The sequence below is a fragment of the Lissotriton vulgaris genome, chromosome 1_1 (assembly GCF_964263255.1).
Source record: "Lissotriton vulgaris chromosome 1_1, aLisVul1.2, whole genome shotgun sequence".
Taxonomy (NCBI): domain Eukaryota; kingdom Metazoa; phylum Chordata; class Amphibia; order Caudata; family Salamandridae; genus Lissotriton; species Lissotriton vulgaris.
This window is the reverse complement of record NC_141685.1, coordinates 1,076,786,568-1,076,809,201: the sequence shown is the minus strand read 5'-3', so window position 1 is coordinate 1,076,809,201 and position 22,634 is coordinate 1,076,786,568. Positions and strand designations below refer to the sequence as shown.

Sequence of the window (22,634 nt, the reverse complement as noted above, 5' to 3'; positions counted from 1 at the left end):
TGCCTGGTAAGGAAGTTGCCTAACTTTATTCATGGAATAGCGTGTGATAGTACATATTTATTGGTATAAAGTTCCTCATCTGTGTGAGCCGTAGCCTGGAGCCACTGTGTAGTTGCCTTAACATACAGTACCTCTGTACACATTGGCTCCTGCTTGTGCAGGACCTGGTCCAGGTGGTTAGGGTCTTGATGTGCACGAAGGGTGTAACTCAGCCTCTGGCATGAAATATTAATGGTTTGAATTCTAATAGTATATCTGCCCTATTCAGAGTTAGTTGATTGTCCCGTTTGTGGAGACCCCTCTGGCTTTGCTATTAGGTAAAATAAACTCCTCCAGAAGTGGTAAAAGGCCTGAATTAAAGTGGCTGCTCCACCATCATTCGGTAGAGTTAGCTTAGTGAAAAAAGAACTACAGAAAGAGAGGTGGTGGTATAATATTACTTGAATGATGGTAAACACCCTCGAATATTAGGAAGACTGCAGATGTGGGCACTGACAGCATACCTCCAGTTTGGAGGTACACTTTTGCACCCATGCTTAGAACCAGTAATTCCAACACCTGACATGGCTGTTAGCGTTTTCTGTTGGAGGTTTCCCCACAAAGGGAATGTTCCCCTGTTGGGTACATCTACTTTGGTGCAAAAATCTACGCCACTTTTAAGGTTCTAAGGAGCATATGTACAAGCCCCTATCGCCACCACAGCATCACTTTTACCATCGTTGTGGTAGCGATAGGGTTGCGCCTTATGTACAAGTCAGCGTTAAGCCACTTAATGTGGCTTAATGCTACCCTCCACATAAGGCCCCCTTTCACGCTATGTTTAGCGTGAAAGGGGGGTAGTGGGCGTTCCACTGCAACACCCATTCATTTTGACGTGTCCCTCCTATGTACAAGGGTGGCATACATAGGAGGCAGCTCCAAAATTAAGACCAGGTAAATCTTGGTCTTAAGTTGGTGAAACGAGAATAAATGCATTATTTCTCCTCGTTTTTGCTTTTTCCATGTGTGCTGCCTTGTGCTGAACACATGGAAAAAGCAAAATGCCATGGTTTGTTTATGTACAGGAAGATGTCCCTTCCTGTACATAAACAAACATTTAAAAAAATTAAATGTTGTCACTGTCATGTGTGCTGCATGAAGTAGCACACATGAAAGTGACAGAATGGCATTTTAGGTTTGTTTATGTGCAGGAACGGACACGTTCCTACACATAAACAATCATCCCCTGCATGCATACACCCTTGCACTATGGTGCAAAGGTTCCTGCATTGGCGCCAAGTTGCTAACCTTAGCGCCATCTCAGGGAGAAACACAAGGTTGTACCACATTCTTGTAAATAAGGTGCAGCCTTGCGTTTCAGAAGTGGTGGAGCGCGGCATTATGCCAAGGAGGCTAACGCCGCGCTCCGCCACTTTCTTGTGCATATCCCCCTAAATGCCTTCACCGCCTTTTGCAGTGGCTACAGATACTGCACTCAGTGAAGTATACTGCTGGTTAAAAGCTGTCCATACATCCAGTCCTAGGTACACTGAGGCTGAGCCAGGGCCTCTCGGTTGGCATAGTAACCCTATGTCTTACCATCTGCATCTCTCAATTTTCATCCAAATTAAAAATAAGTTGTATTTTTAGATACTCATGTGTAACGATGGTTACAAAATATAAATATATCACCAATATGTGTTCCTCAAAAACACAAATTCAATTCACTTGATTTTCATCCGAAAAGAAGATTGAAAATAATTCTTCTCTTCATAAAGTATTTTGTTCCAGTTGCACAAACACGTACTGTAGCATTATCTGATTCTGCTATAATAGAAAATCATTTATTTTCCTTCCCCATTTCTTTTCTCTAATCGAGTCATACATCTGGCTTTCCCATATACTTTGTTGCAATGTCTGCAAGCTATCCCCATCAAAAACATAATACTACCTAATCGCCACACCACAACTTCTGACAGAGAATCTCCAAACCCTAAATTTGCACCCAGATTCATAAAGCGCTATGGGATCCGAAAAGTCTTGGGAATAATCCATATAAATGCACATAACATTTTATGCTAGATGTAAACACGACTGATTGGATTAACAACATGTCCTATACCAGGCTTTAAAGGGAAGACGAGGCACACGAGACTCCCTTTCTTTCCATCACAATATTTGACCATTCCTTAAGGGATTTGTAACCAGACACTTTAGTTCACCCTGATGTATTTCCTCATGGCAATCTTCCACTTATGTTAATAGCGATCATTGTTAATACCTGGATCAAAATGATCTCCCTGAAATCTATTTCTTTCAACGTACAACAAATGAAGACTACTATTTGGCCTGGGGTGTCGTCTAGCAATGTTTCTCGAATTTTCTTTGGAAACAGCAGACTTCCATTTTCATATTCCTAGCCCAGTGGGAAACTATCACTGATAATAGTCACGTTTCACCTAATTTAATCCCTGACAAACATTTAAGTGCTGCAGTCAAAAGGGTTATATTCGACCTGTAGGGCTTGTTTAACCGTACTGACTAACAATCACTCAAGAAGGAGTTAAATCTAAACATGATTTATTATTGTATTTGGTCCATGATCGTGGAATGATCTGTGCTTAAAAAGACTGTACCTCGTTGGAGGACACCCCCTGGTTTCTAGTAGCTAATCTTCTGAGGTTTACCAGATTAAGCCTAATGATACCATGAAATGCATCCTATCCTGAGGTTCAAGAGAGCCCGAACTTTTGGTCTCAACAGGATCCAACCCTTTTGCCTCCCTGAGATGGACACCATATTTCGTAGCCTTGAGTAAAGGTGCATCGTGAAACCATTCATCTTTGGGTGGATGCTAGATGCTGGTGCCAGGTAAATTAGTCACCCTGTATCGATGCTGCAAATTGGGTATAAAAAACTCTTCAGGTTAACAAAAAAATGCTACTGGCGGCCATCTCAGCAGGGAAGAAAGCCCTGCCGAACAACTGCTTCAGTCAGCATGCGCCCTGTGCAGCTGCACATATTCCGGATCTATGGTCATTCACCACAAGCAGTGCAAAGGCACTGCAACTTGTAAATGGAGATGGGAGGCAGGGGAAGATATACACCTGCTTTATAAAAAGGTGTCTCTGCCACAAAAAGAACCAAGTGGGCTTTAGTTTTCCTTATTAGCTTCAAAGTTGACCAGGGCCCCAATATTCACCTGAGACTTCCAAAGGAAGTAATGCAAAACACAGAGTATGATTCATGAAGAGTTAGCATGTTCTGTAGAAGAAGATTTGAAACAAGCATCGGCAAAGCTAATAGGTCTTACCTACACGAGACCTATTCGCTTTGTCAAGTGTTTTTTTAGCCATGTTGTAGAACAGCATGGCTGAAAGTAAAAAAACAAAAATGCTAGGACGCAGTCAGCACTGGCCGTGTCTTTTAGCTTATTTTTTTTTTTAAACCAACTTTGGACCTCACCCAGACCTAAGAAAATAGCTCAATCTCTCTAGTCCTACCCTCACTCCTGAAGAAACACCGCAATGGGGACTGCATCTTGTTCCTCCTGGACACTCATACCTCCTACAAGGTTAGCAGGTAACTTCCCTCTCTCAGCAGGCTGGCTGGTTTTTAGGTACTTCAGGATAGGTATCAGCTTTTGCAGCAAGGGATAGACTCGGGTGATGTGCCCTCACCTCAGAAGCCGTCTGTCAGGCAGACACCAACTCTGGTTGCACATCAGCCCTCTGTGTACTCTGTGGAGCTCTCCCTTCTTTGGACATAGAGAACTTGGAACTGGAAAAACAAGTGGGTCTGTAGGTTTCTCTGTGCTGCAGTACATGCAGACAGGAGATGTGGATTCAACGCCTCCACTTTCAGAATCTGTTTGGGGTGGCTCTCCTTTTAAGAGTCCCTTCCAGGCTGCTCGCCAGACACAACTTTGTGCAGAGTGAAGCTCTTCACTGTGCAGTAGTCTCCTGCTTGGAACATCCATAACAGAGACGCGAAAAAGGCGTGAGCTTTCTACACCTGGCTGTCATTGGCAAAACTAAAAGGTGCTCAGGTAAAAGACAAAAGGCTGGCCTCACCTAAGAACCTCCTTTCACCTTGAACAATTGAGACCGCAGCCCCACCCTTCATCTACTCCATCTATCAAATGGTAGTGGTGGAGGGAGACTAATGAGCAATTTCTCTCAGCAGAAGGTCTAATCAGATTTCTAAAGGAGCCTTGTCTCAGCTCTCCCTACTTCAGTGTCTATGTCTCCTCCCTACAGCTTTAGGAATGTCAGCAATACACTTACACTGTCTGAAGGAAGCAACCTAAACTTCATTGTGTGCAAAAGGGCCAAGGGCATCAAAATGGATCCAGCAGTCCTCCATTACTCTGGTTCAATAATCCATATAGTGCATGTACCAGGCAGGCTACATACATGAACAACATACACTTGAGATGTTAGTGCTATTATCTGGGTTAGTGCATAGAACTGGAACTTTACATGAGCAAGCCAGTAGGCCTCCACTCCAGTGACACAAATAAAAAGGTATGTTTACTACTATGGAGTCAGAAAACATAGTACACTATGACTGTTCACTACTATGGATTCACAAAACATGGTACACTATCACCACTGAACTTTGTATTAAGTCAGTGTATGAACAGTTGTCCACTTCCTGTATAATGGGGCACCACTGAGGTGCTCTTCAGTTCACAAGACAGGTCCGGGCCCTCACACATGCGGAGGAACAGGCCTAGGCCTCTGTGTACATACGATATTGGGTGACTATGGACAGAAATAAAAAACAAAGATACCAGATACACACAATTGGGCAGTCGGGCAAGGGAACATGATAGGTCATCATGCAGTGGACATTCCTGTCCCAACACCCATGCTGTATGCTGTGGTGGTAGAAGCAAATTGTCAGACATTTGAACAGACTAGTGAAAGATCTAATAATCTTAAACTGTTTCAAGTTCCTTGCATTCACAAAGTAAGAAGAGGTGGGAGTTATTTCACTCACCTGGCTTCCAAACTATGGAATGCACTGCCTCTCAGTCTGTGGTGTAGCCCCTCGGAATCCTGCTTCAGGCATAGTGTCAGAACCCTAATTTTGACTCATCCCTAGTAGGTTAATAGGTTTGACACTTTTTTTAAGCTTTCTTCTTTTCCTGAGCTTATCGCTAATGCCAGGACGCCTCTTTGGAGGCAGCTGCACACTCTACAAGTGCCTTGAATTGAAGATTGGGGGGGGGGGGGGGGTGTCGAAAGAGACACTGTGTAAGTTTATAATAAATATTGTTTAGTAAAAATCTAACAGTCTTGCTAACACCAGAGATTACAAGGATTGGCATAGCCAATATGTCTCGCTTTTGGGAACTTATAAGTATTTAGCTATGCAGCACAATATCCTTGGTGCATCAACATCAACTGTTGCATGGCTAAACACTTATAAGGTCCCAAAAGCGAGACCTATTGGCTATGCCGATGCTTGTTTAATGTGTTGTTTTCATAAAAAAACCAGGCTTACTAAATGCTTTAAAAAGAAAGTGCTAGTCATAAAGGAGATTAGACTGAAGATGTATCAGACACCTGCCAGAAAATTATTTAAAATACAACTCTGAAGGAAAAAAAGGGACTCTGGTCATTCAATGGACAACTACACCTTGACATATGCGTGTGTGACCGGTCCAAAGAGAATCCGGTAATGATGCACTGAGGAAGATTGAATAAATCCCTAAAGAAAAAACAGCTTGAAAGCTTGCAAGGACGGCAATTGGAAACAAACTGCATTTCTGTGGCCCCTGGATCTTAGCCATTCATCACTCCCTCCTTGCCTCTCTGAGCCACATCCTAGGCAGTGATCCCATTTGGGGCAGGCTGGAGAGTGGAAGTGCCGGCCTTGCAAACTCCTGAGCCAGTTCCTCTTTTTCTTTTATTTTCTCATATTTCATTCATTTTGTAGACTTTCTGAGTTCTGTTGAATGGTGCTTCAGCTATTAATGTATAGTTATTGCTCTAATAAACTAGGCAGAGAAGTTGTTATGAGGAAATTATTTTTCGGGGGGGGGGGGGGGCGTGGCTTGGACGCCGGAGGGAATGGCGGCGTGAGCCCGGAGCTCCGCGCCCGATCCCCACAAACATCCTGAAAACCGTCGCTAAAAACCCTGCGATAACCCCAGAAAAGGGGGGGATCTGCTGAAGGACGATGGAGGGCAAGTAAAGAGCCACCAGCGGAGCAGATTGGAGAACTTGTGATGCCAGAACAGCGAATCGTCTTTAATCGATGCGAGACAAAGGCGATCATCAAAATGGCGGCCGAGGTGTGAAAACGTACGGACCGAACGAGAAGCCGATCCTCCTGGTGGATCCGGACCCTATAATCCGACATTACCACTGAGTGACTATTGGTGAACTGGGGGTGGATCAGAGCGAGCGCTGGACAGAGGACCTGCACACCTCGCCCGCCAGACCGAGAGCTAAAGATGGACAAGATGGCGATGGAGGCTGGTAAATGGAGCCCAGTAGAAGGATGATGCCTGATGCAGTGTAATCCACCGGCGGCGAAGGCTAGAGACAACGAAGCGAAATACTGGCGCTGGGCTGCCTAGAAAAACGATCTAGCTGCTGTCTTTGGCCCATGTGATCAGTGGAGCCCACAGTGCCTCACGGGCCTGGAACGACCCAGCGACTTGGTTACTGGCTCGGGAGCGGCCTGGGATTGAGAGAAGCGAGGACAACGTGGACCTTCGGCCTAGCTCTGAACTGTAATGGTGACACCAGGAGCCGAATAAGCGATACTAACGACCCTGAGAGAGGCGACGGCCCGATATGGTGAAGCCGAAGGGGAAGGCCGAGGGAGCGTCGGCCTCGAACATGGTGGACGGCGACCTGGAGGAGCCCTCGGAGCTACAGCAGCTACAAACCCGTATCCTGGAAGCTATAGCCTCCACGCAGGACACGTTGCGGCAAGACATCGCACAAGTGGCCTCGGGACTTGGCCTATTGCGAGCGAACCACGATAAACTTAAGGATAGGGTCAAGGACGTGGAAGTTGCTCTGCAGGACCTGGTGCCCTCGCACAAGACTATTGAGAGCAAATTAACGAATGCCCTTGATCGGATCCAAGTCCTAGAGAGGTGAGCGGACGATGCGGAAAATAGAAGTCGGCGCAGCAACGTCCGTATCTTAGGGGTTCCAGAGAAGGAGGAGGGGGAGGATATGGTGGAATTCCTCGAGACCTGGCTCGGCTCAGTAGTGGCGCCGGAGGGCCTATCCTTCTTTGCTATAGAGCGGGCTCACCGAGTTCCATCAGGACCACCGAAGTCCGGTTTACCCCCAAGGCCGATTATCGCCAAACTGCTGCACTATAAGGATAGGGACCTGTTATTGCAGAGGGCTTGGGACACTGGCCCGTTTCAGGTGGCGAACAACAGAGTGACCCTGTATCCCGACTTCACTTTCGAGACGCAGCGGCTGCGGGCCTCCTTCCTATCGCTCAAAAAAGAACTCCGGATGGAGGGAATATCATACTCCCTGCTCTTCCCAGCGAAACCTAGAGTGGTGGTGGAGGAGAGGACACACTTTTTTGCCACGGCAGCGGAAGCGTGGGAATGGTGGGACACGTATAAAGCGGGCACTGATGGAGCCAAGGCACAAGAGGAGAGGGAGCGAGAACGCGACAAGGCGAAAACGGGCCTCCGAAAGTCGCAGAGACTGCGCAATGGGCGGCGAGGCGCTAAGAAACCGACGGCTACACAAACGGAGGCTGAAAGGAAAGCGGCGCTTCAGGCGGCTGGAACGTTGTCGAGATCTGGAGGCTCCCACTCTAAACAGAACACGGACACTGAGACTCATGCCTCTGCCTCGGGCTCGGACTCAGATGTATCAGGGTTCCATGGAGCTAAAGGCCCGCTGGTGACACCACAGTCATCTGAAACTATCCTGAACACTTAACTCCCGGCTGGCGTTGATCCCGTTGATGGCACAGTGAGATGATCGGGGCTTGCAATTTGGGTTGCATGCTTGGTATACATGATGGGGATTCACCGGGAGTGCGGGGGGGGGTACACGCGTGGCCCCCTTTTGGCCTAGGCCGCTCTCTATTGGCCCTTAAGGCAGCCACATTTACGACCGTGTTACAGCAACACAGTTTGGGGAAGTTGCTTAGTTTGGATGGAAACTAATAGTTCAATATTGGGGCCTGTTCTGGGGGGGTGACTTTGTTGGGGGTAACTTCCACGTTTGGCAATGGAGAGCGCAGAGCACACTGTGCGATGTACTGATTTATGTTATTGAGGGAGGGGGGGGGGGGGACACCATCCGCGGGGGCCTGCAATGTGATGTGCTACACCGAAACGCTTTCCGGGACAATGGCTAATGTAGGTTTGTTGAAGTGCATGACCTGGAATGTGTGGGGACTTCATACGATGCAACGGAGGCATAAAGTACACGCCTACTTAATTAGGAGGGGAGTCCATATTGCACTCCTACAGGAAACGCATCTTACAAAGCAGGAAGGGGCGGCTCTCCAGAAGAGATGGAGAGGGCGGGTCTTTCACACTTCCAACTCAGCCTATGCTAGGGGGACACTGATTTGGATTAGGGCGGGGACACCTTTTCAACCGACACGACACCTAGTGGACCCTGAGGGGAGATACGTGGTGGTAGAAGGCAGGCTGAGGGGTAGGGATATCACTGTAAGCAGCGTATACGCCCCAAATACGGACCTGATGGTATTTCTAACGGGATTGTCGGGGACACTGGCACAATTCCTAGCGGGCACGTGTTGGTGGGCGGCGACTTCAACTCCATAGCAGACACAGACTTAGAAAGATCCCATCTGCCATTTAGGGACTCCCCGGTGCATAGACTCACGAAAGGCAGACGGGAATGGCAAGAGAGCTGGGGGCTAACAGATATCTGGAGAGCACACCACCCGGCGACCCTCGACTACTCATATTTCTCTAGCCTGCACGACCTGCATGTCCGGCTCGATGCGATGTTGTGCTCGCAGGATGTATTGCCGTCCGCAACCAGGTCGGAGTACCTCTCGAGGACAATCTCGGATCATAACCCACTTATTATTAATTTAGCCTGGACGACCGAAATACCCCTGGTGCCGACTTGGAAATTGAGGCCAGAGACACTGGAGGACCCGCTTTTCCACGCGGCACTAGAGGACGGAATAACCCAATATTTCGCGGATAATGAGGGGACAACATCCACCAGAGCGAGGGAATGGGATGCTTTTAAAGTAGTGATAAGGGGCCAATGCATAACTAAGTATGTGGGTACGAGACGGGTGTTGCTGGATGATGTGACCAAAGCAGACTAAGTTGCGCGAGGCGGAGACGAGGCGTCCCGGTCGCCCCGAGCTCCAGGAAGAGGTATGCGCGGCTAGGGAGGCAGTGGCGGCGGAGGTTGAACGCCTACGTGCTTTCGACCACCGTGCATATATGCTTAGAGCCCATGTAGAGGGAGACAAAGCTAGTACGCTTTTAGCCTGGCTGGCGGACCCCACGAAGCGCTGCTCCCCTATTCTATCACTGGAAGATGGGGAGGGCCACACCTGTTACACTCAGGAGATTTTGGAAGGTTTTCAAAAATACTACACAGTCCTATACAGAAGCGGGCAGGGGGACCGTGAGAGCGTGATTGAGGCTTTCCTGTCTGGCCTTCAGCTACCTCAGCTGGAGGAGGAATAGGCGAAAGATCTGGGGGGCGACATCACACTGGGAGAGATCAGGGGGGCGATCAAACGAATGGCTCGCAACAAAACGCCAGGACTAGACGGCCTGCCCATCGAATTCCATAGTAAATATGTAGACATCCTAGCGCCGAGGCTCCAGGTAATATACAAGGAAGCTATGACGGTGGGCCGCCTACCACAATCAATGCGGGAGGCGCTGGTGATACCGCTCCTGAAACCGGGTAGAGACAGCGGCGTTCCTTCATCTTACAGGCCGCTATCTATGCTCACTGCAGACTATAAAATCCTGACCTCCATTTTGGCGGCTAGACTCCTGCAGCATATGCCCGGATTAGTTCACGTGGATCAAAACGGTTTCATCCCAGCTCGGAATACGACCATTAACATTAGGAGGCTCATACGGCTGATGGAGAGTGCGAAGACAATGGCTCGGAGCCCCCTGGTTCTATCAGTGGACATTGAAAAGGCCTTCGACAGTCTGGAGTGGGACTACCTATATAAGGTTATGGCCCGCTTTGGTCTTGGAGAAGGCTACATTAAGTGGACAAAGGTGCTATACTCGGAGGCGGTGGCAAGAGTACGGATAGGGCCTCTAGTTTCACAGCAATACCCGGTGGAGAGGGGCACTCGTCAGGGCTGCTCCTTATCCCCTTTGCTGTTCGCACTGGCGATTGAACCATTGGCTGCTGAGGCCCGAACGGGCAGACACTTCGAGGGTATAGAGAGTAGAGACGGCCAGCAGTTAATTTCACTGTATGCTGACGACTTGCTCCTATTCCTGGAAAACGACTCAACAGCGCTAGAGAGGGCAGAAGGGTTGCTGGAGCGGTTTGGGGTAGTCTCTGGCCTGAAAGTCAATTGGGCGAAGACGAGTGTATTTCCACTACAGAAGGATGTCGCTCGACCTGACCACCGCCCTGCGTTGAACTGGGAACCGACCTGCATTAAATATTTAGGGGTCTACATATATCATACCGCAGACGACCTGTTCGAAGGCAATGTGGGGCGCTGTATGCGAGCCCTGAGGGGCAGCATGGCCTTTTGGGCAACGCTACCGTTATCCGTTGCCGGCCGCATATCCCTGTTGAAGATGGTGGCTCTACCGAGATTGTTATATTACTTCCGGACACTCCCGATTTGGATCCCCAGCTCTTTCTTCCGCCAACTTAAGTCCCAGCTGACTTCATTTTTGTGGGGGGCGGGCAGATGCAGGGTAGCTCTGGCGATGCTGACCCGTCCTAAAGACGAGGGTGGGCTGGCGGTGACGGACTTTGAAGTATACTATCTGGCCGCCCAACTACAGATATTCACTCAAGAGGTGGCGAGAGTGTACAGGGGACCTGACCATGAGGCGGCCAGAGGCACGCCGAGACATGTCTTGGCTTACATAACCCTCCAGCAGAAAATCGCCGCCCGAGACTTAATGATGGAGCAGTGAACATTCCAACTTTCCTGGAATCGCTCTCAGCGACGGGCGGGTATTAGACACCCATACGCCCCGGAAATTCCCCTGGGCATGCTGACGGCGCTACCCCATGGGGGCGATTGGTCCAGTCTGCAGCGATGGGAGGAGGCAGGTCTGCAGGTGGAGGGGGATCTCTATGAGAACGGGATGCTCCTGCCGTACCAGGACCTCCTAGACCGCTTTGACCTACCGCGCGGAGGGTTTCTTTTGCACTCGGCGGTGGTTAGAGCAATGCAGGCGTAATGGGGGGGAGGGCTGGCAGAACCCGAGACATCTATGGTCTGTCAGTATACCATGATGGCGGCGGGGACGATCAAGGCCGTGACCTGTCTATACTCGAGAATGCTCCGTGAAAACCTGGCGCCCCTCACGACGCTTAAAGCTAAGTGGGAAATGGATTTGGGGAAAGACATTCCCGACACGACCTGGGCCCAGCTGGCGCGTCGTGCATGTAACAGCACAAGGAACGCGAGATTTCAACTCATCCATTATTATATACTGCACAGGGCCTATATGACCCCAGGAGAATCAAGACATACTTTGGGGTGGCAGTATCGGAGTGCCCGCATTGTAAGATGGACGGGGCGGAACTGGAGCACATGCTGTGGTCTTGTCAGGCCCTACGGGAGTACTGGCGGGCCATAGGAGAAACCCTGAGCGAAGTGACGGAAAGGGTCATTGATTTTGACTCGGCGGTCTGCCTACTGCACTGGTTCCCCCATACGCCCAAAAACAAACTTTCTAGCAAATTCGTGGATATGGGGTTGATGGTAGCCAAAAGGGAGATAACTAGACAGTGGAAGGCGAAATCTGCCCGACGTACAGGAAGTGGTATAATGAGTTCCTGAAGTGGGCGGCTTGCGACAGCACGCATAGATACCAGCTAGCTCGCAGGAACCCTGATCCCAGAGCATTAGAGACAGCCACGGCATGGGAGGTGATGGTACAAGCCCTTAGGGACACTATGCTCACGGACGAGGAAGAATCCCTTAGCACACACGGGAACGGCACTCAGACACAATTGGGAGGAATGCAGACTTTATAACTGACAGGCCATATAGTGCACCCTGATACACAACACCGTGGGACCCTTGGGCGGATGGTAGAGGGGGGGAGGGGGGAGGTGGAGCGAGTTGGGGTGGGGGTAGGGGGGGGGGTCTCTATAGAGTAGATAAGTTAGGGCGAAAAAGTAGACATACACAACTAAAAACGATTGAAACTGATTAGCCACACTGAAACCAGACGCTATCCAGAACACTTATTTCATCACCGCCTGACCTCCGGGTTGTGGGCTCATTGGCTGTGTATACAACTCAGAGAAAAGCTGACATTTGTGAATCATGATGCTGCCGATTATATGTATATCCTGGTCTGAGCGCTGTATGTCTACAATAAAAATTACTTTAAAAAAAAAAATGAGGAAATTATTTTTCTTTTCTCTATATCATGTGGTAATTCTTACACTTGTTACAACATTACCTTTTGAATACAGGCATCTTGCCTCGGTATTATTCAGCAGAAGGTGGTTCCATGTTCCTCGGGGTTGTTTGGATCCACAAACCATTGGAATTGATACCCACCTCAATGACTTCACTGTGTCAGGGTGTGCAGTTTATAATGTCACAAGTATGTGGCAATGTTTTACGAGCTAAAAGCCATTAATGGAGCCTGTTCATGCTAAGAATAAGCAGAAGAAGCCATGTAAAGGAAAGAACAAAAACAGATAAATTTGATGTTGGAAGATGAAAGAGCTTCCTCATGAGATGGGCTGTATAGGACGGCATCACTGCAAACTTGAAGACAGACAGGGATGCCGGTAGAGATGGGGCAGCAGCGCAGGAAAAAGGAGGACAAACCACTTTGTAATATTGGATTGGTTGTGGTCTTCTGTCAGGAGATCATGGCAGGTCAGTCAGGACTAGATGTAGGTGAGATTGACCACCACATGTAACCTGAGAACTGGGAGAACCATCTGTTTGACCATGGTGGAAGTTCTTTTTGGCATAGAGGGTTAAAGAGAAGGAAAAGGAAGCTGCAGCTGGCGCGTGGGTGATGAAGACCACACCAGGGCTGATGGTGGTGGGGCAGACCAGGAAGGTTAGACTGGCTAAGGGCAAGATGTAAGAAACATCACTGCAGGAACAAGAAACACTGAGGATGAAGTCAAACAGGAGAGAACAAGAGCCTAAAAGTAACATGTAAAACGAATCTGAAGATGATCAGAGGGAAGCTGGCTAATTCTTCCTATGTATCAGAGAAGGAGCAGGAAGGGGCAGAAGGATGAGGAGGGTAAATAAGAGTATAGGAGCGAGGTCGGGACAGAAAAAAGGTAATACGAAGAAAGGGAAGAGAGAGTGTCCTGGTCTGTACAGCTTTCTGGTTAGGGGTATATTTGCAGTGCTATCCTTTATTCCATCTTGAAACTGATTTTGGACCCACATTTAAAATTCAGCCAGTGATGCCCCTTGGACACAGTAGTTAGTAATATGCATTCATAGTGTATAACCTGTAATCAATCTGACTGCGGTGTAGAAATGGGTTCCCATGGAACAAGGATAGAAACCAAAAGGCTACCAAAACCTAGTTGCCAACACGTCCTCCAAACACGCACCTTCAAGCCTCAAAAGTCAGCCACTTTCAGCTGGCGCCTGGCGGCAAAATGTGGCTTCACTAAAGGCGGCAAAAATCCTCCCACAGCCCCCGCTTTCCGGTCTCAATTTTGGAAATGGTTAGCACGGATGTCTCATGAATGTAAGATCAATGAGGAAGCATTTTAATGATATAACGGACTTGATTAATGATAATCAGGTAGATCACCTATTCATTACGGAGACCTGTCTCGATACTTTCTCTAATCCGATTGTCGCGTTGGCTACTCCGACAGGCGACAAAATTCATCGCCTGGACCGCCCAGTTGGTAGAGGTGGAGGTCTGGCCAATATATACAGGGACTGCTGGTCTCTGCAGAGTGAAACCTCCTCCTTGTGGGAGGCCTGTGAGGCGGCTGACTTTTGCCTGCAATTATAGCCGCATTTTACTTTAGGGGGCTCCTTATTATATCGACCTCCGGGACCAGCTAAGGCGCTTCTGGATTCTTTTGGGGATGCTTTGGAAGATAGATCACTTTGCTTTACGAATTATTTACTCCTGGGAGATCCTATTTGCATCTTGATGTCACAGACTTGGCAGAATCGGTAGACTTTTCTGAGACTCTTCAGATGGCCCAGCTCTCACAATGGGTGGCTCATCCGACACACCAAGGAGGCCATATTCTAGATCCCATCTGCTCCAATTTCCCTATATCTATGGTGAAGCCCCATCAGGTCGTTTGGTCGGGCCATTTCCCCATATTCTTTTCATGGAAGGCTCTGCGCCCGCTTCGGGCTGCTAGCCACCATCGTCCCCCTACGGCTAGGAAACTGGACGCGGGGCAACTCAGCGGCGGCCTAGCTGCCTCTCCTTCTGGGCAGTCTAGAAGAAAATGTGGCCAGCTTTGCTGACTGGATCTCCGACTCGGTCAGTGCTATCTCTACTCCGGTGCATAGTACGCTTAGGAGAGAGTCTCCTTCTAAGCCTTGGTGTACTGCGGAGCTGAGAACACTGAAACATGCCTGTAAGGTTCTTTAAAGAGCCTGGCGTCTCAGTGGCTATTGCCCCACTGCTAAACTGGCACTGAGAGCTAAACAGAAGCTTACTATTCTTCTATTGGCCTAGCCAAGGGCTATCATTTCTTGGCTCGCATTGAGTGGGCCAACAACAATTCTAAAGAAATATTTGCCATCGTACAGAGCTTTGTGGCTCCTTGTGCCCAGGCGGCGGTGATACCATCCTCTGTTACCTGGTGTAATACCTTGGTTAACTTCTTTCCGGAGAAAATAGTCGGCATCCAGCAATCTTTTTTGAGTGGGCCTAAGACAACTCTGGCTGCTCCTTTAGGGGTGCAAGAGAAGGAGCGGAGTGGCACCATTTCCGTTTTTAGTCCAGAGGATTTAATTACATCTCTTAGAATTTTGAAAGCCCTCAAATCAGGATCGCCGAAAGATCCTTGTCCGGCTAGGCTTCTAGCGGAGGTGGCTGCACAATTAATGGCGAAGTCAATCTAGTGATCAATCAATCACTCTGCGAGGGCTGGGTTCCGCTACCCTGGAAGGAAGCACTAATCTTGCCCCTCCTTAAGAAACCGTCCCTTGACCCAATGTCCCCGGCCAACTATCGGCCTATCTCGCTCTTGCCAAGCTTGGCTAAAGTCTGTGAGAAGGTCGTGACATCTCAGATTACCAACTATGTAGAGGTGGCGGGTCTGTTACACCCAGCGCAATCGGGATTTTGTGCGGCCCATAGCAAGGAGTCTGCGCTTGTGGAGGTGACAGAGGCGATCCGTGAGTGCCTGGATGCCGGCGGGAGAGTCGCTCTGGTCTTGGGCGGCATTCGATGCGGTGCCCCACACTTTACTTCTGGATCGCCTAATGGCAATTGGCATTTCGGGTTCGGCATTGTGCTGGATTCAAGCTTTTTTGGCGGGCAGATCACAACAGGTGTGGTTGCCCCCCTGCATGTCTACCCCGTTACATCTGGCCACTGGTGTTACTCAGGGGTCATCCCTTAGCCCTCTTCTTTTCAACATCTATCTGACTCTGCTGGTTTATCTTGCGGAGTCTCTGGGGGCTAAGGTGATGGCCTATGCAGACGACACACAACTCTTGTTCTCTTGGAAGAGGGGAGAGGATGCGGTGGAGGCTGTGCAGCATTGTCTAGCCTCGGTGTTTCATTGGCTAGCAAACGCACAGTTGAAGTGTAATGAAGAAAAATCGGAGGTTCTTCTGTATAGTTCATTCCCTGAGGACTTCAGGGCTAGGCTCTGGCCCCTTGACTTTCCATGCCCTACTGTGAGCAAGGGCCTGGCCAAAAACCTAGGGGTTTGGTTCCATGAAGACTTGAACTTTTTTTTCTCAGATAAAAAAAGCTGACAGGGACTTGTTTTGGGACCCTTAAAATCTTGAAGAAATTCCTCCCTCTGCTTCCAGTGAGCGCTAAGAAGACGGTGGTCAGAGCAATGATTCTGTCTCGCCTAGAATACTCTAACGCCTTGCTGGCTGGCTGTCCAGCTTACTTGACCAGGAAACTTCAAGTAGTCCAAAATGCGGCCGCCAGACTGCTACTGGGATTGCCTCGTAGACAGAGTGTTTGCATTCATTTACGTACTCTGCATTGGCTCCCGGTGGAGTCTCGCATTAAATTTAAAATGCTTTCCATGGCTCACCGTGCTCTGCATGGTCTTGGCCATAGCTATTTGCAGAAGCGATGTGCCTTTTATAAACCCTCCCGGCACCTGCGATAATCGGATCAGCTGCTAATGCAAACTCCTCGGTTCATCCGCCAGAGGCTTGGCGGCAACTCATTTGTTCGCAAAGCCGCCCTGGCTTGGAACCTACTACCGATGGCTCTTAGGAGTATCCATGACCCATTGCTTTTCAAAAAAAAACTAAAAACGCTGCTGTTTTAGACTGACATCAGAATATTGATAATTTTTAATTCTTTCTGGAGTTAGCGCCGGGACACTTTTAGTAGCTGTGCGCTGTATAAATTTAATATAACATAACATAACATAACATAACATGTACTGCATGCGCATCCTCAGGGGGGGGTGACATGCACCTCTCGAGCATCTGCCATTTTTCTACTTGACAACTGAAGTAATATGGGTGCCACGCTGTGACATCTGCGGCAGCCCGAGGGCTAATCTGCAAATATCTTATCTTTGACAGTTGGTCAATTAATAGGCATCATTACTACATTCAAGTTCCTCATAATTTAGCTGTAATAAGCACATATGGATAATGGAAAGAAAGCCATCTATGATAACACATTCTACACTTGATTTCACAGTGTGGCAAATTTGCATAATTGCAGACGTCCTGTCTTCTTTCAAAGCCCTCCAGATCATTCTTCAACTTTTAAAATGTGACACGGCCATTTTCTTGTTTTTGACACACGCTGTCTGTGCCAAATGGCAATAAACAAGTTATTCTCTTACATCACCGTTGTAACATGCAACCTTAAGAAAAGCCTCCCTTAGTTAAAATGCTTGTTATAAAATGTGACGTTTACTGCGCACATTTTAAACATTCTGCCTCCACCAAATAACGCTGCAGGACGCCCAGGATATAACGTATGCTGACTGCAGAGACAAAGACATGTGGTTTATGTGATATGCAACCCAACCCAAGCCTAGCTGAATACAATGTGGTTTATCAGAGCCATATATTTTAGCCTGCGCTGTTCGGCTGCAATCCATAATTTGAAGCAGAGGGATGTGCCACTCAAAAATTAACGCAAATGGACACAAGCGTATACACTGCCGAAGAGCGACACAGACAAAATCGCAAACACTCTGGTACTACGTAAAGCTGAAACCAAAGGCATGCGCCTCGCCACAAAGAGAATGCCCGTATGCCGTTCACGGCAAAACTACAAAGAATGCAGAACCCCAGGCTCGACAAGCGGCTTGCATCTCCTCTCGCCTCTGCAAAAAAAAAGTAACGCCCGTGAAAGCGAAAGTGATCGCGCGGAAAAAATGCTACAGCTGGCCACAGCTTGCAGTACATGTGCACGAGTGGTGCGCGCGCAGCAGTAATCACGCCATATGGCGCCTCTGCTCAAGCCTGTGCACATGCACTGCAAGCTGTAGCCGGCGGTATCATTTTTTGAAGCCCTTCTTACTTAAGGTCTGGCCGGACCAGCGCAAGCACTGGTCAGGCGAGACCTAAAAAGGATATTGAACCAGGGCTCAAGGACTCTATGTATCTGTAATTTGTCAAATTAAAAAAACTGTACTTGCCTGCTTATTACACACTGTACCTGCTATATAGTGTTACAGGTAGTTTAGTTTGTAACAAAGGAACGAAGTAACAGGTGGATATTATTGTTTACCATGTGTGTTCCAGGGCTTAAGATACTATTTCATTCCAGCTGGATAACATTCTTATCCCCTTTTTCAACCCAATTAAAGTACTGTGCTAGGGTAAGGATCAGAGATGGGGTTTGGTTTGAGACAAAATTAGAGATCAATCTTAGATTGGTGTTATGGTTACAGATAGGGTGAAGGTGTGGGTCAAGTTTAGGCTTAATGTTAGGAGTTATGGTGCCTGTGCAATACCAGCCTTGTATGTATGTATTGGATTAATGGAGCACAAACCTTTTAATTTTTTAAAATATAACGTGAGGAGGTATTTGAATGCGGGTGTGTTCAAAGAAGCGTCATCACTGACTGGTGGAAAGGAAGGGTGCTTGTTAGATCAGGGTGGGAGAGGATTATCCTAACAGCTAGGGCGGTCGACCTCAAATCTGGGGAACCGGGTTCGAGTCTCTGCAACGATGATCAACATCCTGTGATTCTGGGAAAAACACTTAATCTCCCCGTGCCTAACAAAAAAGCTGGGGCTCATGTAAAGCGTTCCGATACTCGATACCTTCGGCTCAAGTTTGCACTATATAACCCCCCCCACCTCGCCGCAAAAAAAACTTTATTCTAGATTCTAAAATGGTATACAAAGACAGTTGTTTCTATTATCCTCATCCATATTGAGAACTCGTGCATAGCTGTGATATTATGTTCCATCTTGAAATTAAAACCTTCACTTTGACTATAACTAGGCGGTTAAAGGTCAGTGAAATTAATGCCCAGTGTGTGGATGGGCCCCAATCATGGCGGTCTATTTGGACTGCTTTCATCTTTTTGGGCCAAAGGACATTTTCAGCTTTGACATCAGTCTGGCAGTAGTGCCGCCTCTCTTTTGTCCATTTCAGCCAAAAACAATCTATCAATTCTTGTTTTAGCTTCAGCAAATCTCAGCACTGGAGATACTCTATCCACACACAGATATACCATATTTCTCCATCCAACAACCATTACCCACAGACTCAACAACCAGCTCCATGGCCCCCATAAACTCTCCCTCCCCAAGAATCCCACTCCACTGCAGAATACTCCACTCCAGACTCTGCTCCCATGTCACCTGGATTGGCCCATTTCCACTGCTTAATGCTCTTCCCTTTCACTCCCCATTCCTTCTCTCTGAGCCACCTCACATTTCTCCCCCAACGCTCAGCGTTGTTGCCCTTAAGAGCCCTTCGCTCACCTGCACAGGTCTGGGATTTCCACATCTTCCACAGGAGCATGATAATGGCCAGCAGGTGGGAGAGGTCTCCCGTGATGCGAAAGATGTTCATGATGGGCACTGGATGGGTAAGCTCAGATCTGGGGCTTGGGTTATCCTAAAGAAAGAGGAGTCGCTCACTGAATTCCCAACCTTCAACGTGAACTCAGATCAGTGGTTTCCTAAAACGTCCCACCACCGCAATGTCCTAATCTTGGTTCTAAAATTGTCAGAATTTCCTAAAACCTAATATGAAACTCTCCAAATTTGATAACTCCGAATCAAAAACTCCCAGAACTTTTAACTTCTGTCTCCACAAGAATTTCCCTCTCCTGCTTTTGATACCTCACAAACGTTTGTATTTCAGAATGTGACTCCCTCAAAAAATGCTATTCTGCAACAATCCTAGTTCTAATTCTCCCCAAAAAGTTCCGATCCAACTTCTGACTCTCCTAAGGGACTTTAGAACTGTGTCCCTGGCCCTCACAAACTTCAGAAAACAACTTTGCAGCTCAAATAACGTCACGAACTTCTTCTGGCTTTCTACGAACTTCTTCCTAATGCCGGTTCCAAGTAGCCCAGAACTTCCTAAAACTGCGCGAGTTTCTAAAACTTCGCTACAACTCCCCCAGAATGTTGTTAGGACCGGCTATTTAACTTCATCAGAATCCTAATTTCTGCAGTATGCATCCTTTGACGGGTGAGTCCTCTTGAGCCCCCTCCCTGTTTGGACCCCTCTGCGACTCTTTCCTCTCGGTTCGGACGCCCCAGAACCCTTGCTCCCAAGTCCGAGCTGCCCTGCGCCCCTGTGTCCAGCTGAGCTCTCCTCCCTGGTCCACTGCTGCGGGTCGTTGACGTGGCTCCTCTAGGGGAGGGTGTGGGGGAGGAGTCTGGCCTCTGCGGGGTGGCACCCCAGGTGCCTCTCTCCTCCCATCACCCCTCCTTTTCTCCCGCCCACTGAAAGGCAAACCACAATGTACTTTTAGAGGCGTGACATGTCCGGCAGGCGTTTCCAAAAAAGGCAGTGCGTGGAATAGTGCACTTCTTCTCGCGCTGTACTTTGCAGATTCCCGGATGTTTCCCGATTCATGACATAGTATGCGCTGCCGTTTTTGTGCACATGTACAAGCGCGTGTGTGCACAGGCACATCAGGCAGAGGCGGGCTGTGATCGGTGCCTGCCGGATACGCCGGGCGTTACGTTCTCAGCGAACGTAACACCCTTAGCGAGCTTGAAGAGATACGCATGCAAAGTTTTGCTGTTGTGAGGCCATGTGGCAGCTACGTAAGTGGACATACTGCATTTGCACAGGATGTGGACGGGGCGGGCATAATGTTCCGATTCCCAAACAATTGCAAGGTCACATTGGGAAGGGAGCGGCCCGAGCGGGAGCATGTCACATTTCTTCAGACTTTGCACAGCATCCAAGAAGTTGTGCACTGATGCAGGCCCTGGCTCAGATTAAATGCACGCACCGGCGATGAGATTTAAAGTCGTATTTGCAATGACCAATCGGTGTGCCATTTTCAGTAGGGGCAATTTTTCCACAGAAGTCTGTGCAAAATCTCAGTTTTATCTATAAAGATAATCTATGTATCACAGGCGGGAAATGACTTTTAAGCACCCTGCTTCGAAGACCGGTATCCGTTTTGTGTCAAACTTTCTGCAGATATAGACAAAACTGGATTTAACCTAGAGATATTTCTTTGAAAAAGCTCACCCCATTCATTGCTGATGGGGTCCCTGGGGAATGCCTATGATTTTTTTTTAGGACAGCTGTTTTCTTTGGCACTAAACGAATTTCCAACTTTAAGCGGCTACATTTCCATGCCATAACTTCTGTGGTGCCCCTTGCTGCCACGCCTGGCCAGAAAGTGATACAAAGTATGGAAGTGGTTCCGGGGCTCAGCCGAGACCCTAGGACCACTAGAGCTCTACATCCCTTCCCAACTTACAGGTAGATTCATCAATGTCCCGATTTGCGAGTCCTTAATAGCGAATATTAAGGAATCGTTATTAACGACTTGCAAATCGGGATTCATGTAGAAATCGCTAAATAAATTGCGATTCCTACAGCCTCCTTATTTGCGATTAGCAAATTGCTAATCGCAAATGAGGAATAACTCCCCATTCATTCCTATGGGCCTAAAGGCCCATAGGAATGAATGGGGAGTTATTCCTTATTTGCGATTAGCAATTTGCTAATCGCAAATGAGGATGCGATTTCAAGGGTGCCAGGGGTGTCCAAAGGACACCCTGTAGCACACCTGAAATGTAATCTACATTGGTGTTGCGCACACACATGTCCAAAGGACATGTGTGTTTGTAACATGCAACTTAGAAAAATGCATTTAAATGCATTTTTTTAAGTTTTCGCTATTTACCACGAGGTTTGACCTCGCAGTAAATAGCGGCCCAAAATTGCGATTTCGCAATTTTAAAATGGTTCATGAATTGCATTTAAGGAATCTTAAATGGAGATTCCTTAAATGCAATTCCTCGCAAATGTGCAAATTCTTTAATAGCAAATTTTGCATTTTGGATGATGAATCCCAATAGAAAAAATTGCACTCGCAAAGGGGCAGATTCTCAGAATCTGGCCCTTTGCAAGCGCAATTTAGCTTGATGAATCTGGCCGTTAGTCTTTTAATAACGAAATAACAGTTCACTGATAATATGCAAAGTCTGCCAACCTCTGGCTCGGTTTTGGATTAGGCCTGAGGTTGTATGTCTGTCTCCCTCTTGCGGGAGTGCGGGTGTTCTTTACTCGAGGAGATAACAGTGACGGTGACGATGATGTTGGTCCTTCACTGATGGTCGTTGATGGAGGTTGTTCTTCACTCTCCTCTTCAGGCTCATTCTGTGGGCGTTCACTGACTCGCCCCTCGTTGCAGCTTCTGTCTGCCGGAACCCGCTTGAACCATGATATGTTGCGCGTCACTTCTTCTCCATTTCTTTGGACTGTGATTGCTGTGCCGTTAGTGTCTTTTATAGTCCAAGGTTCAGCCTCATATGAAGTGCGGAATTTCCCGCCTGGCCGCCGAGCTCGGATAAGGACTACGTCTCCTGGCACTAGTACCCTATCACGTGCTCTTCTCTTCTTGCTGGCTTTGTCATTATTTCTTTTTCTTCTCATTTAAGCATCGTTTGGGGAATACGGTTCAGGAGTCCAGCCTTCGGCCATTGGAGAATGTCTTTCCTGGTCCCTGTTAACATGAGTGACCATGGTGAACGAGACAAAGTAGCATTCGTCATCTTCTTCTGTCGAAGAGTCGTCTATGAGGTCATATCGTCAATTCTTTGATCTCGTCGACCGTTGCGACTGGGCGTCGTCAAGTGCG

General features: G+C 48.0%; 1 protein-coding gene across 1 annotated transcript in view; it reads right to left on the bottom strand.

Annotated features, from left to right (window-relative positions):
• KDELR3 (KDEL endoplasmic reticulum protein retention receptor 3) overlaps positions 1-20,172 on the bottom strand; it is a 49,859-nt gene extending 29,687 nt beyond the window's left edge. Inside the window, exon 1 of the mRNA XM_086963325.1 lies at positions 19,276-20,172. Within this exon, the coding sequence (XP_086819451.1) occupies positions 19,276-19,366 (91 nt within the window). The 5' untranslated portion in view covers positions 19,367-20,172. The remainder of the gene's footprint in view (positions 1-19,275) is intronic.
• Positions 20,173-22,634: the final 2,462 nt, after the last annotated feature.